The sequence below is a fragment of the Saccostrea echinata genome, unplaced genomic scaffold (assembly GCF_033153115.1).
Source record: "Saccostrea echinata isolate AGI-Se365-2 ecotype Australia unplaced genomic scaffold, CSIRO_AGI_Sech_v1 ptg000057l, whole genome shotgun sequence".
In the NCBI taxonomy this organism is placed as follows: Eukaryota; Metazoa; Mollusca; class Bivalvia; order Ostreida; family Ostreidae; genus Saccostrea; species Saccostrea echinata.
The window spans coordinates 3,797,762-3,814,261 of NW_026889806.1; the positions used below are offsets into that span (position 1 = coordinate 3,797,762).

General features: G+C 31.9%; 1 protein-coding gene across 4 annotated transcripts in view; it reads left to right on the forward strand.

Moving 5' to 3' along the window:
- The first annotated feature begins 2,335 nt into the window (after window positions 1-2,335).
- The window catches only part of LOC133174353 (trafficking kinesin-binding protein 1-like), a 29,582-nt gene continuing 15,417 nt past the window's right edge, over window positions 2,336-16,500 (forward strand). For 3 of the 4 annotated variants that reach the window (XM_061309462.1, XM_061309464.1, XM_061309463.1), the window contains exons 1-5: window positions 8,593-8,701; window positions 9,175-9,378; window positions 14,643-14,719; window positions 15,101-15,217; window positions 16,288-16,382. In XM_061309462.1, coding sequence (XP_061165446.1) covers window positions 14,669-14,719; window positions 15,101-15,217; window positions 16,288-16,382 — 263 coding nt within the window. In that variant the 5' untranslated portion in view covers window positions 8,593-8,701; window positions 9,175-9,378; window positions 14,643-14,668. Of the gene's footprint in view, window positions 2,507-8,592; window positions 8,702-9,174; window positions 9,379-14,642; window positions 14,720-15,100; window positions 15,218-16,287; window positions 16,383-16,500 lie in introns of those variants that run through there. The other variant, XM_061309465.1, reaches the window with a different exon arrangement.

Below are 16,500 nucleotides of genomic sequence, written 5' to 3' on the forward strand. Positions count from 1 at the left end.
ATATCCCAGTTCATTTGGGAGATGGTCCCAACCTGTTGAAGTTTGATAAAATGTTAATTGTTTAACTGAAGTCAAAAGTTCTGATATCATCAAAAAGATCATTGAAATACATTATTTTATCAGAGTTGTGGAAAACTGCTGGTCATGCCTGCAAAACCGATTAAAAGTGCATGTGACTGGTAAAAGCGCCATCGATGTAGGTCAAATGAATGCGGGTGGTTACGTTTCGATTACTTGTTCGACCCGCGTGGTTTCGACACGAATCCATGTTCGACCCAAGTGGTTTCGTTCCCCAGCAATTAATTAACAATTACTTGCTTCGGAACGAAATTAATTAACACTTTCAACAGTTTTACATTTTATTTTTTCGTCTACTTTTTTTTTTTTATATCGACCACGTATATTTGTGTTAATTATCGTATGTAATTTAATTTGGAGAAACGTACATTGTTTAGACAGTGCATATGCATGATATGTGATCACGGTACATTTGAAGAAGTATTTGATTAATTTTTATGGAAAACTGTTTAAATATAATTCATTACTAAATCAAATTTATCAACATTCATGCTCCGCGATAGTTGAAAAAAATGTTAGGAAACCTTCTCACTGCATGTTGACTACACATACGGAAACAACTACCTTTTGACACGCACATCTCTGAAGCCATACAATATACAGCTACCGAATATCCATTTGTTTACCTCACAGTGTATACCCCTGTACTCAGATATTGACATGTAGGGATATATATTAGCAGCTGATTAGAGTAGGTCGAAACCACTTGGGTCGTATCCACGCGGGTCGAACACGGAATCGGAACGTAACCACCCGACACCGGTCAAATGACAAGCCCTTTTTTTGGTTAAGTTTTGTTTTTGTTTTTCCTGTTATCATCACACTTTCCAGCAAAATTGTCCTATAAATATAAAGTGCGATTGCATAATACTTTTTCTTTATACGAGATTGAGGCTAAAGAAAGCAAAACCAGCATGGCCTGTGGCCCATTAAATTTACAACTGGAGTGAAACCAGGTAAAACACATAACTTTGAAATCACTTATCAGGCTGCTCACCTTGCTGCAAAAATGAAACCTCTCCTATTTTTGCCTATTTTGTCTATATCATATGACCTTTTTCTGGGAGAGGACTATAATTCCATAGGATCTCCATATTGAAGCAAAAACATAAATTTTAATAACTATGGGTGACATCAGGCAAAATAGATCATTTTTGAGTGAAGTTTCTATCGGATAAACATGGTACATAATTTTTCAATAGTAGCCATGTCAGACAGATCTCGCATCATTACCTGTGACTTAAACTTAAAATTTAAATAAATATAGGTGTAGACAAGTTAACCTGTGGTATGCCAATCACTAAAATATAACTAATTAAATGCATTCAAGATGGAAAGGATAAATTCCTACAACAAATGTCAGAGGCAAACTGTAAATGGACAACAAAGCCTTTTTAATATACATGACAATACATGTGGACATCCCATTGATTATTCTTTGGGCCAGGGAATGCATTTTTATGCCACATGAAATTTGTATTCATCGATAATCTAATGATATCAATTGTCCACAAATTGCCTTATACAACGTGTTCATTGGAGTGGAGAACACTAGAATTCTACATAAAAAAAACAGTTGTTTGTACATGTGAGAAGAGAAATATCGATAATAATGTACAAACCATTTCTAGTCTTTGAAATGCAGCATGGAAAAATACTGGTAAATGTGTCTTTCCAAGGTCTGTTTTTTTTTCCAAAGCATAAAATGTCTCTATTTTTAATTTTTTTTTGAAGAACTTAAAAATAAATCATTTTACCGATTCGTCAGTTTATAAGTCATGTTTCTGCCTCATTAGCATTTCCATGACCTGTTTGTAATGGAGAAGGGTAATTGAATTTTTATGTTTTAAACACATCATTTGAACTTCATGAAGATTTTCCTGATCACCACACTGTGATTTTCTGAATCTATATACATATACTGTACTAATTTCTGAAACTGATGATTTAGTACACAGTAAATATAATAATAAAAAAGTTCCTTGTAAATCTATTTTGTTTATATTGTCTGACTGATCCAAATAAATCACTATATATTTAGCTAATGGTAGAAGGGTATATATAATGAACTTATTAGCTGTATCACACCTTAGTGACAGGCCTGGATCATCAGATCAAACTGTACACTTCCTGTCTCATTTGATCTGATGATCTGCGGCCATCAACTCAACATGATCTGGCTCGTTTGATCAAGCAACTGTATCTTTCGTTTCAGGACCATATTGTTTGTTTCTCTCTGTACAATTGTGACACAAATCAAGGACAAACACCCACACCCTATATTTGAGGGTGTTTTGGAATGGTGTACTGTTAGCCAACAAACTGGACCCAAATGATGAAACCCTCTATGCAACATGTGATGTAAGCGCCCAAGATGGAGCCCCAAATGACCCCAACTTAGAGACCTCAGAAGCTGGCTGTTTGACTGGTAAGAAAAACCACTTAGCAGTCTTTGTTAAAAAATGTATAAATACCAAATATAAATAACTCTTGAGGGTTAAAAATCGCAATATTGATGGTAGATTCTGGGACTATAACCTATTACTTCAAGTATATGTGACAGTGACAAACCATATACAGTCAAACCTTGTTATCTCAGACTTGATGGGACTGAGAAAAAACTTTGAGATATCCGAGGGTTCAAGATGTAGAGCAGTGATTCATTTTGAAAATGGTTATCATGGGTCCAAAGGACCCCTCTTAATGACAGCAATGAGTCCCGTACCAAAATCAATGCGTCCAAATCGTACCGTATATTAGATGTTACAGAGGAAATTCTGTTGAAATAAAAAGGGGTAATGCACGAAAGTGCAAATGTTTTATTGTAGTTGTGAGTGATTTATATTTTTACTATCAATTGTCCAAATAAGAGTACATGAGTTTTTGTCATAAAAATAATATATTGTCCACTGTGCACTTTGGTTCTATTTTTAGATCGTACATACGATCTCACACATTGTATCAGTCATAAAATGCACAGAAGCAGAATGAAGTGAAAAAAAAAAAGCGTAAGAAGGAATGATAAATAGTCAGAAATAAAAATGATTAAATTTTATACTTCTTAGCTTTTATGGAAAAAAACGAAACGAAAAAAAAAATAATGATACAGGTTACAGCTTAAATACAAAGGTATAGTATTCGCTTCAGAAACGTTCCACCGTATAGACATAACCATTGATTATCAAACTATGCTATCTAACTTTCAAATATTTTCTGATAATTGCTTTTAACTTGAGTTGTGAAATCTGACCTGTTGTTGGCAACTTTATACCTGTTAAAATCGTTCATGCATATCGTTTAGCACGTGGATATGATGCAATCTGTCAAGTTTTGAATCAGATTATACCGAAATAATTTAAAATAGTACATGTCCTTCTATAAATTTATTGCGTTCATTGGGATGCACATTTATTGAAATAATGCTTCCTGGGCAAAATTTGTGCGTAATTTACGCAGGATGCACACCAAAATGAATCACTGGTAGAGGGTAAAAGACATCAACAAAAAGTGGTTGGGACTTCCAAATAACTTTATATGTCCGTGGTATTCAAGATATCAATGTTTGAGATACATAAGTTCAACTGTATAAGAAAAAGTGATATAAACAAGTTTATGCTAAAGCAGACTATAGCAGTTTTTGAATAAATGTTAGATTTTCAAAACTGATTAATCAGTCGCATAAGAAAACTGGTCAGAAATCATTGCTATCAAATTAACTGATCAATTACTGTGTACCAATTGATGTTTGTATTCCAATGCATCTTTATGCTATAGATATAAATATGGTACATAGTAAAACATTTAAACTTGGTGTTAGTTTTCATTGAGACTATACTCATTATCATCGTCTGTTTAAATACTTTCATATTTGTATGCTATGATTTTATGATAATATACAGGTAATAGAGGTATGGATGGTAAGTGTGAAAGAAAATGTATTCATGAATCAACCATATTTGGGAATAAAAACTAAAAAGAAAAGGATAACTCAGGAACAGTAACTCTTGCATCCCTGTATTAAAGATAGTCAACACCTTAAACTGTTAAGAAGAATTGAACTAGTCAGAGATACCATATTCCAGTTGGTTTATTATAACTGAATAGGGATGCCTTACTATTTGAACAAAATTTCAATACCAAATCTTTAAAAAGTTGCTTGTTCTTGCAATTACAAAAGTAGTGGATGAGCCAAAATGTATTGAATAGTCCATCAACTTATATGTATCAGCCAAGGAGTAATTTTTGTGTTGGAATAACTCCAGTTTGGATTTTTTCCTCAGGAATTGTGCAAATCGGAACAAACTCATCAATATGATGTGTTCCCATGGCAGCATTTTCTTTAACTATAAAGACAACATCCAAAGCAACATGGCTTTTTAATTAGCATTGAACTTTTATCTGAGTATGATCATATTTTTGTGTACAGGGGTATGAAAAATATGCTTTGATTGTGGAAAGTATCCAGATAGAGGATATATTTACAGGTATATATTATACTTTTTCGTGAATTGTTGAGAAAAACACTATTCTCTCTGAACAAAACCATGCCCTCCAGCATGATAGGATTTAGCAACAGTCAACATTGCTTGATGAAGGGTGATATGTTCCCAAAAAATATTGACTGCATGGAATTTACGCTTGCACGCTTGACCTTAATTTGTACAATGTATTTGTATTAAAACATTCAGTATTACCATGGTAATATAATAAATACTGCATGTAGTTGAGGGTTAACATTGAAAAATTTCACTCTAAGAAAAACCATTGTCAACCGAAGCACAGCCTTGGTTGACAGTGGTTTTCTTGGGGTGAAAATTTTCAATGTTAACCCTCAACTATATGCAGTAATGTGTATTTATATAATATATTAATTAATACAATGAAGAAGTTATGGACCTGTAAATCTTGTCCTCCTTCAATTTTGTTTGTTTGTTTGCATATATACACTTCACAGACTTCTTTCTATGGTAGAGCAAATTAAAAAAAAAGTTTTATGATCATGAACAAAGAGGGAGGTTTAGCCAAGATAAGAAAATGTCACATGTATGTTACATAACCAGGGGTTGATATGGAGAGAAAAATCTCAGGATTTTGCTAAGTTTGCAGAGAGTACATTTTTACCTGTACGTTCATAGTGACGTAGGTATTTAGGACAGGATATATATATTCTACAAGTGAACTTGAACTCACCTGTGCAAATGAATGCATTTACCATTAATTTGTTTGGGAGGTATGATAACACGATACGTATATAAATATAAGTACATCCATATCAAAGATCACATGTCACCTGGATTTATATAAACAGGTAAAGATTTATGTACATTGATTTTAATACTAATACATGTTTTTTTTGTTATACAGTGTATTTAATAATTTTTTTACACGATAGCATTGATAAACATATTTCACCATATTATTAATCATGATAAGTGTCCAAATAATCATTACTTACTTAGACTATATTAATTACTTTTACCTCTGTGTATAGATTTACATTTATAAAATTCTTTACAGACATTTTATCTTCTAGATCAATATAGACAAAGCAGGAAATATTACCCAGTTCACATTCATTATTACAGGGTTTTTTTATTGTTAGATAACCTAATTCCTTTCTTTTTCAGTGATATACCACTTAATATTTAGATTTACATATAGTCTAAAAATGATTCTATAATGAACTAAGCAAACTGCAGTGTTTCCTATTTTGACTAAGAAGGAATATAAAATTGCTATTTCAGGAAATCTTGCTGAATATTTTATGCATTATGTAATTAAGTATCTAAAGTGGGATTTTTTTTTAAAAATTTGATTGAAATTATGAAGGTTTAGAGTTTTGTAATTCATGATTATGAGTGTATAATTGTAAATACATTGATAAGATGATGATAGTCACATAATGTAGTAAGACAAAATAACAGAACTAAGGGTCACAAAATATAGGAATATAATTATCATAATGATGACAACATTATTGAAGTTCACTCATGCAGTACTGCATAATTATTTAAGATTAAAAAAAACAACTTAGTTCTCATATATTGGCATAAATTAATGTGGTGTATTAAATACTTTAAGATAGTGAGACAAAAGTCTAATGCGGGAAGTATGTTTTTTTAAATTACTCTGAAAAGGTTTTGTTAAATAGGATTGCATTTTACAGAAGTCAGATTGGACAATGTGTTTATATAAAAAGCATTTTGATGAATTATCCATAAATGCAGTGCACTCTTGGAGGTAAATACTTCAGAATTCTATTTATTGTCCCACTGGCATAACTCCTCATTTTATTGACTTTCAAGACATAAACTTTGAATTCTAAACTTGAATAAGTTGTGATGAAACATGATGGAACTATAAGGATTTGAATTATACATGTACGTATGAAACAGCAAAATCACTTTACATGATTTTTAGCTCTACTGGTCAGAGACCAGAAGAGCTTATGTGATAGTAAGGTGTCCGTCGTCCGTCCGTCTGTCTAGCTGTCTGTCTGTCCGTCCATCTGTAAACAATTTTTCAAAATGCTACTCCTCCTACAGTTTTGGTCTGATTTCAATATAACTTGGCACACAAGTAGACTACACTAAGGTACATAATTCTGTATATCGGTTTTTGATTTCAATGAACGGTGTTGCCATGGTTACTAAAAATAGAGATTTCTTGGAAATACTTTCAAAAGGCTATTCCTCCTACAGTTTTGGTCTGATATCAGTATAACTTGGCACACAAGTAGACTACACTAAGATACATAATTCTATATATTGGTTTTTGATTTTAATGAACAGTGTTGCCATGGTTACTAAAAATAGAAATTTCTGTGAAAAACTTTCAAAAGGCTACTCCTCCTACAGTTTTAATCTGATTTCATTATAACTTCACACACAAGTAGACTATACTAAGATATAAAATTCTCTTTATCGGTTTTTGATTTCAATGAACGGTGTTGCCATGGTTACTAAAAATAGAAATTTATGTGAAATACTTTCAAAATGTTACTCCTCCTATAGTTTTGGTCCAATTTCAGTATAACCTGGCACACAAGTAGACTACACTAAGATACATAATTCTCTTTACCAGTTTTGGATTTCGATAAACAGTGTTGCCATGGTTACTAAAAATAGAAATTTCTGTGAAATACTTTCAAATTGCTACTCCTCTTACACGTTTTTTTCTGATTTCAGTATAACTTGGCATACAAGTAGACTACACTGAGATACATAATTGTCATTATTGTTTTTTTAATTTTGTTGATTGATGTTGCCATGGTTACTTAAATAGAAGGCTACTCTCTTCCTACAGTTTTATTCTGATTGCAATAGATATTGCTACAAAAACAAAACAGACAAAACCAAGGATCATTATTATATTTATTACTGTAGCAAAGTTTCAAGTCCAATGCTACTTTTATCTTTCTTTATAAGTACAACCAGTAGAGCTACAGTCTCATCAGAGACTTCTGGTTACTTACTAATTACTTATTCCTAATTATAGTAAAATTAAGTATTATAGGGTTATTTAACTTATATTGGTAAATACTGGCACAAGTTGGCTGTACAAATGCATGAACTTACGTGTGCATTTGTACAGCAAACGAGCGCCAGTATTCACCAATATAAACTCTATAACTCTTTCATTATATAACTCAAGCATTTTCCTATTGATTTATATTAATTATTATTTAAATGAAATAACTTGAAAAATAATGAAAATTACTCAATATCAGTATTTACATTGAAAGTGTGCAATATTAACGTCTGTCCTGGAAGTGTTTCAAATGACCCTACCAAAGGTTGTGATATGCTTAATAGGTTTTTATTGATCGAGGCTTATAGACACTAAATTATTAACTAACAATTTAAATTTTGTGTAGAAATAGACCCATCTTACGTAGGTGCCATTACCCATCTTAAATATTGCCGGTGAGCGATTGACCAGATGACATTTTTTGTTTACAACAGCACGTTTGATATTGTATGCTCATGTTTGAAATGTTTTGGAGCTTACATAATGCAAACTCTGCATTCAATAAAACACCAAGATACTGAAGGCTGAAGTTCTCTAGACTTCTAGTAGTTTGTTTATTAAAGATTACTTATTAGCTTTATAATAAAAATAAGTTATTTATTTACGTATGTAAAGATTGTCACTAAAGTCCATATTGGTAAGAGAGAGAGGGAAAGTTCACAAAACTAATTAATTTAAAAAAGAAATCAATATTTCTTAATTTAAGCTATTTAAATGTCATGTCAAACTGTGCTATGAAGTTTAATATATACTAGAAGGTACAGAGGAGGAAAGTTTCTGCACAATCTTTAACTTGAATAATACTGAGGAACCATATTTAACAAGAAGCAAATAAGTTACTGTCAATTTATTCGGTTATGTTAGCTTTGATAATGATTAAAACACAACATAATCAGTATTAATATTGGAACACATCCCAGACACTGACTTCAGACAGAGTACAGTTTCTGATGCAAGTTATGCGCATCAGTGTCGATGATCCTGAGAATCAATGTCATTGAGGAGCTTTTGTATGTAATACAATGTTAAAGAGAACAGAGTGTATGTTTGTGATGTAGATTTCATAGGGATAAGCCTACAGCTGGTAAAAAATGTGGATATTGTCATATGTATTATATATAATATTGTGTGTATTCACTTAATATTTGTCATAGACAATTTGTAGGATGACTATGCTATGTCAGAATTTTTTGGTGCTTTTCGATAGACACATTTAATAATGTTTGATATATACAAAGAAGTTTATCTATAAACAACTTGCCTTTTTAAATAGCCAAGATATTTACTTTAATCTGTGTTTGAGCAAGTTGTTTTAAAGCAAAACTTCTTTGCCCCAGATTTCTTGGTTGGTAATGTAATGTCCCACATGGACCATAATCCATGTCTGAATTTAGCAGTACATATTAATAATTCACAGACATATATGTAACTATATAAATACAAAGACATCCCAATTTCTGCACTTGGTTTTTTTTTTACTGGGTACAGTGTATTAATTTGATATGATGTTTTCAAAGGCTGTCTTTATACGCTTTATGTATAAAATTCTTTGTTTTTTTTTTTTAGATGTGTGTAATCTTGCAAACCTCCCTGAAGTAGAAATCCTCAGTCTAATCGAGGAGCAGATCCCAAAGTATCGCCTGCGGGCCGACACCATCACCAACTTTTGTGGGTACGAGAACGAGGACTGGATCCAGACCCCCCTTATCCCCATTGACGAGGATCTTGAGCTCTCTAATGACCAGATCCAGGAAACGCTTAAGTACTTTGGTAAGGAACTGGGAGGGAATTCATTATGGGAGGGGTGTGTTTGTTAGGGCTGGATTTTGTTGACAGTTACAGAGAGAGAGAGAGAGAGAGGGGGGGGGGGGGAGGCACTTTAAAAAAAACTGTTTACCATGGACTGTTTTGTGTAACTATTGATTTTGTTGTACACTGATATAAAAGAACTTACTGAAATGAATTGAAGCAAGAACTGTATTGTCTGTGTGAGATTGAGTGTATAACAGAAATTGCTTCATCAGTATATGTATTGGGAAGGAGAATTTTTTTGAGAAATCATCTCCTCTCTCTGTGAATAGCTTTATTGACTTGTTAAAGGAGTTCTTGGATGAATTTCCTTATAAACAACAATGTGATTATTTCTCTGTAGAGAGATGAAAACATTCTTCATCAGAAGTTTTACTCTAAGTCTTTTATTCTTTTATGAGATTTACTAATTACTTTGTTTATTTACATAGGCATATTTTGAAATGTGTAAAAATGGCTGTGTTTTTTAAAGAAGATTATTAAAGTTCAGTTTTACCTTTAAGAAATTTAGTCCTATTCTTACAAGTTTTCTTAACACTTTTGAACTTGCTTGAACTACTGTGACCTATAATGTACAAAATTACAGTATATGGATCTATGTGTGCAAAAATGTTACTGAAGTGGATAATTAGATTAGCAAACTTGCATTTTTATATAGATTACATATACCTTGTGTATGGGAATTCAATAGGTCTTAAATAGTTCATCTAAGCCAATTGATCCATTCATAATGTATGTGCGAAACAAAGTTCTGTTCCAATAAGTACAAATGTTCTTTTCAATATACCGTGAGTATGTTAATGTATTTCTGATGGGTGTCACTTTCTGCAAGTTACGGGGGTGAATTTAAACTTACTGACCTAAACCAAAACTGAAAAGAATATGGTAACAGTTTTTGGGGTATAACAGTCATTGATTTCAATCAAAGGCCTATTTGTAAGGTGTAAAATTGTTTTGGCAAAGTGTCTTGCTTTAAAATTTCAATGGCTTTTAATTAACATATAAATTAAGATTGGAACTCTGCCATGTGGTGACTTAAAAACAGAGTGTTGAAAAATTCTTTGTCAGACTTGGATTTATAAATTATGGAATATTAATTGCTAACAGGATTATTTGATTTGTGTACATGTAAAGCTATTCAGATTGCATGAATTGACATAATTGGATTAGCATCTTGCTTGTTTTTGTTTGTTCACATATAAGTAACAGTTTAGGTTTGTGTTTATTTGAATCAAACTTTGACTCATCATAGAATCTTGACAAACTTGATAATGCTGATTTAGAATTACAAGGAGACTCAATTCTTTCATCTAGAATATGCTGGTACAAAATGGGGGAATGCGACTGGTTTCATCTATAATTCCTTCATGAAATAAGGCATTGTTTTGCAGTATATACTTGTTGTGTGTATTGAATGAAATTGCAACATCAGCATTTAATAATCTGACATCAATTCTTTGATTGGATTAAATGTCATTTACCTTGCGGATTTTGAGATTTCAGATCTGGTAATAATTCTGATAATAGGTAAAGGACCGGATTTTAATTCCAATATTGATGTGACTGCTCTGCTTTCAATAGTTGAGTTTGAACATGTATGCAAAAAAGTACCGAGAAAATTGATGCTGTTTCCAATAGCAACAGATGGGGACCTGTCATTTGACGGTGATTTCCTGGAATATTGGCTACCTGGGAATAATTTCCCTCATGGAATATTTATCCTGGTGACTGACTGTGTGTATTGGTGAGATGGCAATAGATTGAGTATTGATCTAGTGATGTGTATTGGTTAGACTTGTATTTGGGTGGATGTCGGCTTTGTGTAACAACTCTCCAGCATGTGTACTGGGATTATTGACAAGAACTATGGGTATTAATGTGTGTTCCCCAAGGTGACAGAACCATGGTCATCCCATTAACACTTCCTTTGATGAAAAACAATTAATTTAATGGAGATTTTGGAAATGTTAAAAGAGGGCAAAGAAGCTTAAATTCTTAGGAAATATGAATTTCTGTTTTAACAACTGGCTTTAAAGTTTAGTAAAATGATGCTTTGAATGTTTACTCAGTTAGTAGTGAAAAATAAACAAAATTGTGAAGCTTGAATTGCAACGTTTATTTAACAATGGAGTATGGATGATCAGTTTGAGTCGGGGAGCAGTGCAGACAATAACCTATGGAACCTAGCAGGTACTCAGTTATACAGTTAATCTCCATACACGGGGGTTTTGGCACATACTGCATGTCTTTTATGTAGACTGCATAAACATTATAATACACTCCATATATAGGCGACGTCAAAAGTTTATCGGCATGTTTTGATCTTTATTTGAATATGAGCCAGGCATTTAAATACACAAGATTAGTTCAGCAAATTCAAAACATTAAAAAGGAAAATTTTTGTGTCAAGTGTTATGTAATTTCTTAGAAATGAAGCATGCTAAACTAGATTTTTTTAAGCTTTGTAAACTTGACAAACATGTATTAATGGAAGTGAAAGATCCCAGTGAATTCAAATAAGGTTGAGAGATAAAACTAAATCATCTGGGTTAGACTATTTTGCCCATGATTACTCTGCCAACTGGATTTTAATACCAGGGTACATGCACAGGTTTATGCATAATACTTCAAGAAGTTAAGCTAGTTTGTTATTGGCAGAGTTTGCGTGGGTTGGCTGAATTTTTCATATTTTATGGTAAGGTTTTGGAATTGTTCATTTGAGAGTTATTATATCTTTATAAATAATTTTAAAATTAGATGTTAGATTCTCATTCTCAAATATTCTAGCTAGTAGTGTGTATCCCCATAGTACTAGCTTTGCAGTATTACCTAGTATAATGGGAGGGAAAGTTTGTATAATTGTAGAATTCTTTAATCTCTCAGACTTGGTATGGCCAGTAATTAAAAAAAAAAATAATCAAGGAATGAATTTAATAGCTACCCAAGTTTTACTGGTATAACCTGGGTTGGGGCAGTTTACACTTTGTAAACCGTGAAGCGATTTATAAAAAAGCGTAAACTGTTCCAACTCAGGATATACCAGTAAAACTTGGGTAGCTATTAAATTCATCCCTTTTAATTTAATTTTCCATCATTAAGTGTAATAAAGTAAGACATTTCTCTTCAAAATGCCTTCAAAATGTACACATTCTAAATATAACGTCAAGCAGATTGATACGTTTTTGATGTAAGTAATTGTGACGTAGGCAACCCAGGTTATACAATATAGTTTCTAATTTTTTTGTCCAATCAAATGACGTGTTACAACTAGGGATGTCAATTTTGTCAATAATTAATATTCGAATATTCAATGAAAGTATTCGAATATATTTGAATATTCGATAAAATAAATAAAATCTGTTTTATTTCAAATGTGCGTCATGAAAGGTTAAGCGTAGGTATACTTATATTGGAAGTAAAATTGTATGAAGACTTTTGCAGGTGTACAATAAGAAATTCCATTTGATATTTGTCAATGTTTGAAATAAATAATTGATTTAAATGTAGAAAAGTATAATTTTAACAAATGAAACTTGTATCTATAGTAGGAACCAGTCGTCTTACCAAAGGCAAGATATAGTCGTAACGGTATACTGTTCAGATTTCATTACGTGTAATGAATTACAATTATCTGCCTAATAAGAGATATGATTATAATCTTTGATACAATGTAAACAAATATTTCCATAGACAATTTTCCTAGGTAATTAACTAATTTCCTGATAATGAATATAAAATTCAGGATTATGTACAACCCGAGATAATCAAGTAATTTACACATTTATTCTGAAATTAAGCCCTTTACAATATTAAATACAGACTAATTCTGTCGGACACCCGTTCAATGCAATGATCAATTAATTTATACTCTTCATGCCTTTTAGACATTCTAAGATTTCATTTTGTTGTCCTCGATTCTAGATCCGATCATATCTAACTAAAAAAAATATGAAAGTACGTTTTGTATTATACATAAAGCATTATTGTACAATTCTTTAACACCTTACTCAAAACAAAATACATGTAATTAATAGTAGATCTATAAGATAAGAAAGTAGTGAAAGAAATCAGGCGATCAAAATTGATCGCTAGTAAATTAAACAGGGATAATTCCAGCACTGTTCTAATCAAAATTTATTAATCACAGTACTTCTTTTTATGAAATCTGAAATTTACCGAATATTCGAATCTTAAATTCATATTCGAATATCAACTCATCGAATGAATATTCGAATGTTTGAATATTCGTTGCCATCCCTAGTTACAACCAAAATTAAATTATTAAATAATAATGCAGGAATTTGACTTCTAAGTACATAAAAAGAATTTGCAAAAAATCAGAAAACAATAAAATGTGCTTCATATCAATTGAAACAAAATCATCGCAAAAATCCCTTTCTGCTGGCTCAAATATGCGTTTTCTCAGTTGTTGGACAAAATTTCAATTTTGCAGGATTTCTTCTTTGTATATGAATGTGAATAGTATGTAGAGGGTATTTATAGGCATTGCCTGTTGCCCAATCTATTCATTATTTTGAATAAATATTGTTTAAATCAATAGTATGTTTGGTATTTGATTTTTCTGTGGATTTTATGAGATATGGTCAGAAAGCAAAACATTCTTAATAAACAAGTTTATTTTTTATTCTTGGCTAAAGATTCTGTGATAAGAAAAATTGCAAAACTTAAAACTTTGAATCTGATGAGAAAAAGATTTTAATATTACTGGTAGTTAAAATGCAGTTTGGCGACTTTGATTGCTCTACATGTATCCATAATGAGTATGATGACCACACCAATTACAGATATGTACCGCTATTCAGATATGAATAAGATTATGAACTGGTTTCTCCCTTTTACACTGAAAGGTGTCATATGAGGACATCTTAATAGGTCTTACATTAATGAATATTCATGAAATCTTTGTTCTATAATGCATGTATCTCAACATTTGATTTGAAATGAGTAACTGGTCTGGGTAACAAATTTTTCGATGAATCTGTTTATTTTTTAATCATAGGACATTGTCAAAAATTTGCAAAATTACAGACCATATCACTTTAAGTCAACACTTGAAAATGACAGAAATTAGATTTTGACAGAAGAAAAGGATTCATTACTTGCTAGAAGGAACAACTTCACCCTAAAGATAACACACTTAGAAATGACCTCCTGTTTGGTATCTCTGGGATGCACATTTATTTCATTTTTGTTTTTTTTTTCAGTGCTATGTTCGGATCGTGTGACCCAGATGACTAAGACATATAATGATATAGAAGCAGTTAACAGACTTCTGGAAGAGGTACATGTAAATCCCTCACCACACAAGTATTGGTTCAAGGTTTACCCCTAAAAGAAACCCAGTTAAAAGTACATGCATGCACAACAACTACAGAACAGAAAAGGGGGATTTAAAAAAGACATGCAGAGTTGCAGGTTCATTGCATTAAGATCAAGGCATTGTTTGTACAACATTTTGACAGGAAGTCTTTTCAAATTTATGATGTCTGGCTTTGATATGCAATGGAGCCGGAGACATCCTGCAATATAAAAAAGACCAATTTGAGATACGACTTTCAATAATACCACCTTTTTACGTAATTTTTATCATTGATAGAAATTGCAGAAGTTTAATGCATCATTTGACATACAGAGAAATTTATAATTTTATTTTATTTTGCAGAAAGAAAGAGATTTAGAATTAGCAGCTAAAATTGGACAAACTTTACTGACAAAAAACCAAGAACTTTCAGAAAAGAATGATGTATTGGAGGAACAGCTAGTTCTACTGACAGAAAAGGTATATAATGGCAGCAATAACGGCATGCCGAGATAACGGAAACAATAACAGCAGTGATAACTGGTCAATCTCGTGCAATTTTGTTTGCAAGGGCACCATGTATAGGGGCAAAAATAAATGTTATATAGTGAATATTTTACAGGTTAAATCTTAAGATGCAATACTGAAGGCTTGTTTAAAATTTTAGTCAATTTGAATGCCTACCATTGTTCATAGAAAAAAGGAATAAAACAAACACATAGATTTTAAGTCCTATTAGGATAGTGACTGGTTCCTACACATGTACGTTTGTGTTTATGTGAGTGTTTAGGTTTCATATCAAGAACACCACCTACCCTACAGGACAGTATCTGATACCCATATGTGTGTGTGTGTGTGTGTGTACGCGGTATATGCAAATGGTTAGGTTTCATATTAAGAACACCACCTACCCTTTCACTCCCATACTCATTACAAAGATGATAGTTGGCTGGAGGTAGAGCCCAAATAAATGGTTATTTGATGAGGACCTTTTGTCGTAATTATTCCTCTCATATCTAATTGCTGGAATGCTAGGTTATTAGTAAAAGAAACTGATAGAGTCAGGTAGTCAAGGACAAAATAAGTGATTGGATATGTTAGTTTAGATACAATTTTAAGTTTTTGTATGACCATAGTCACCACATAGTGTTATACAATATACTTGGTATAAAGATTATAGATTGAGGAAAAGGGTCATGTCAAAGTCAGAATTCAGATTAAATATTTGTAATGTTGTGAACTTCACATCAGCATGATCAGTTTAACATTTGAGAAATTTTGTTCAGATTTTAAAATCAGTTTAGGAGGGATGTTCCACTCTGCAATACTTTTGTTGAAATTGATGTACAGTTGATTGCAGGTGTGAAGGGACCAAAAACTGCATGGATCAATATAATCCTGTATAAAACTTAATTATTATGTGAATGTTTGGATTAATGTTTGGATTTTAAATTGTAATTCAATTCCAAATTTGTTTTAGAAATATACATTATAAAATACATAGAAATACTTTGCATTTTAACTCATCATCTGTGTTTTTTTTTTTGTAGGTAAATCAAATCAAACATGAATTATCACTGAAGGATGGTCTACTCCAGGCATTCTCAGAAACAGCTGATTTGTCACTCAGCGAGGAATCGTCCAGGTAACACTTGACTAGTCATCATTACAGAGTTTACAAAGAGCATTAGTTTTATCCAAGATTTCTGTTATTATTTGTTAAGAATGTACATTAATGTTACTTAATTTGTTTTTTACCTGTA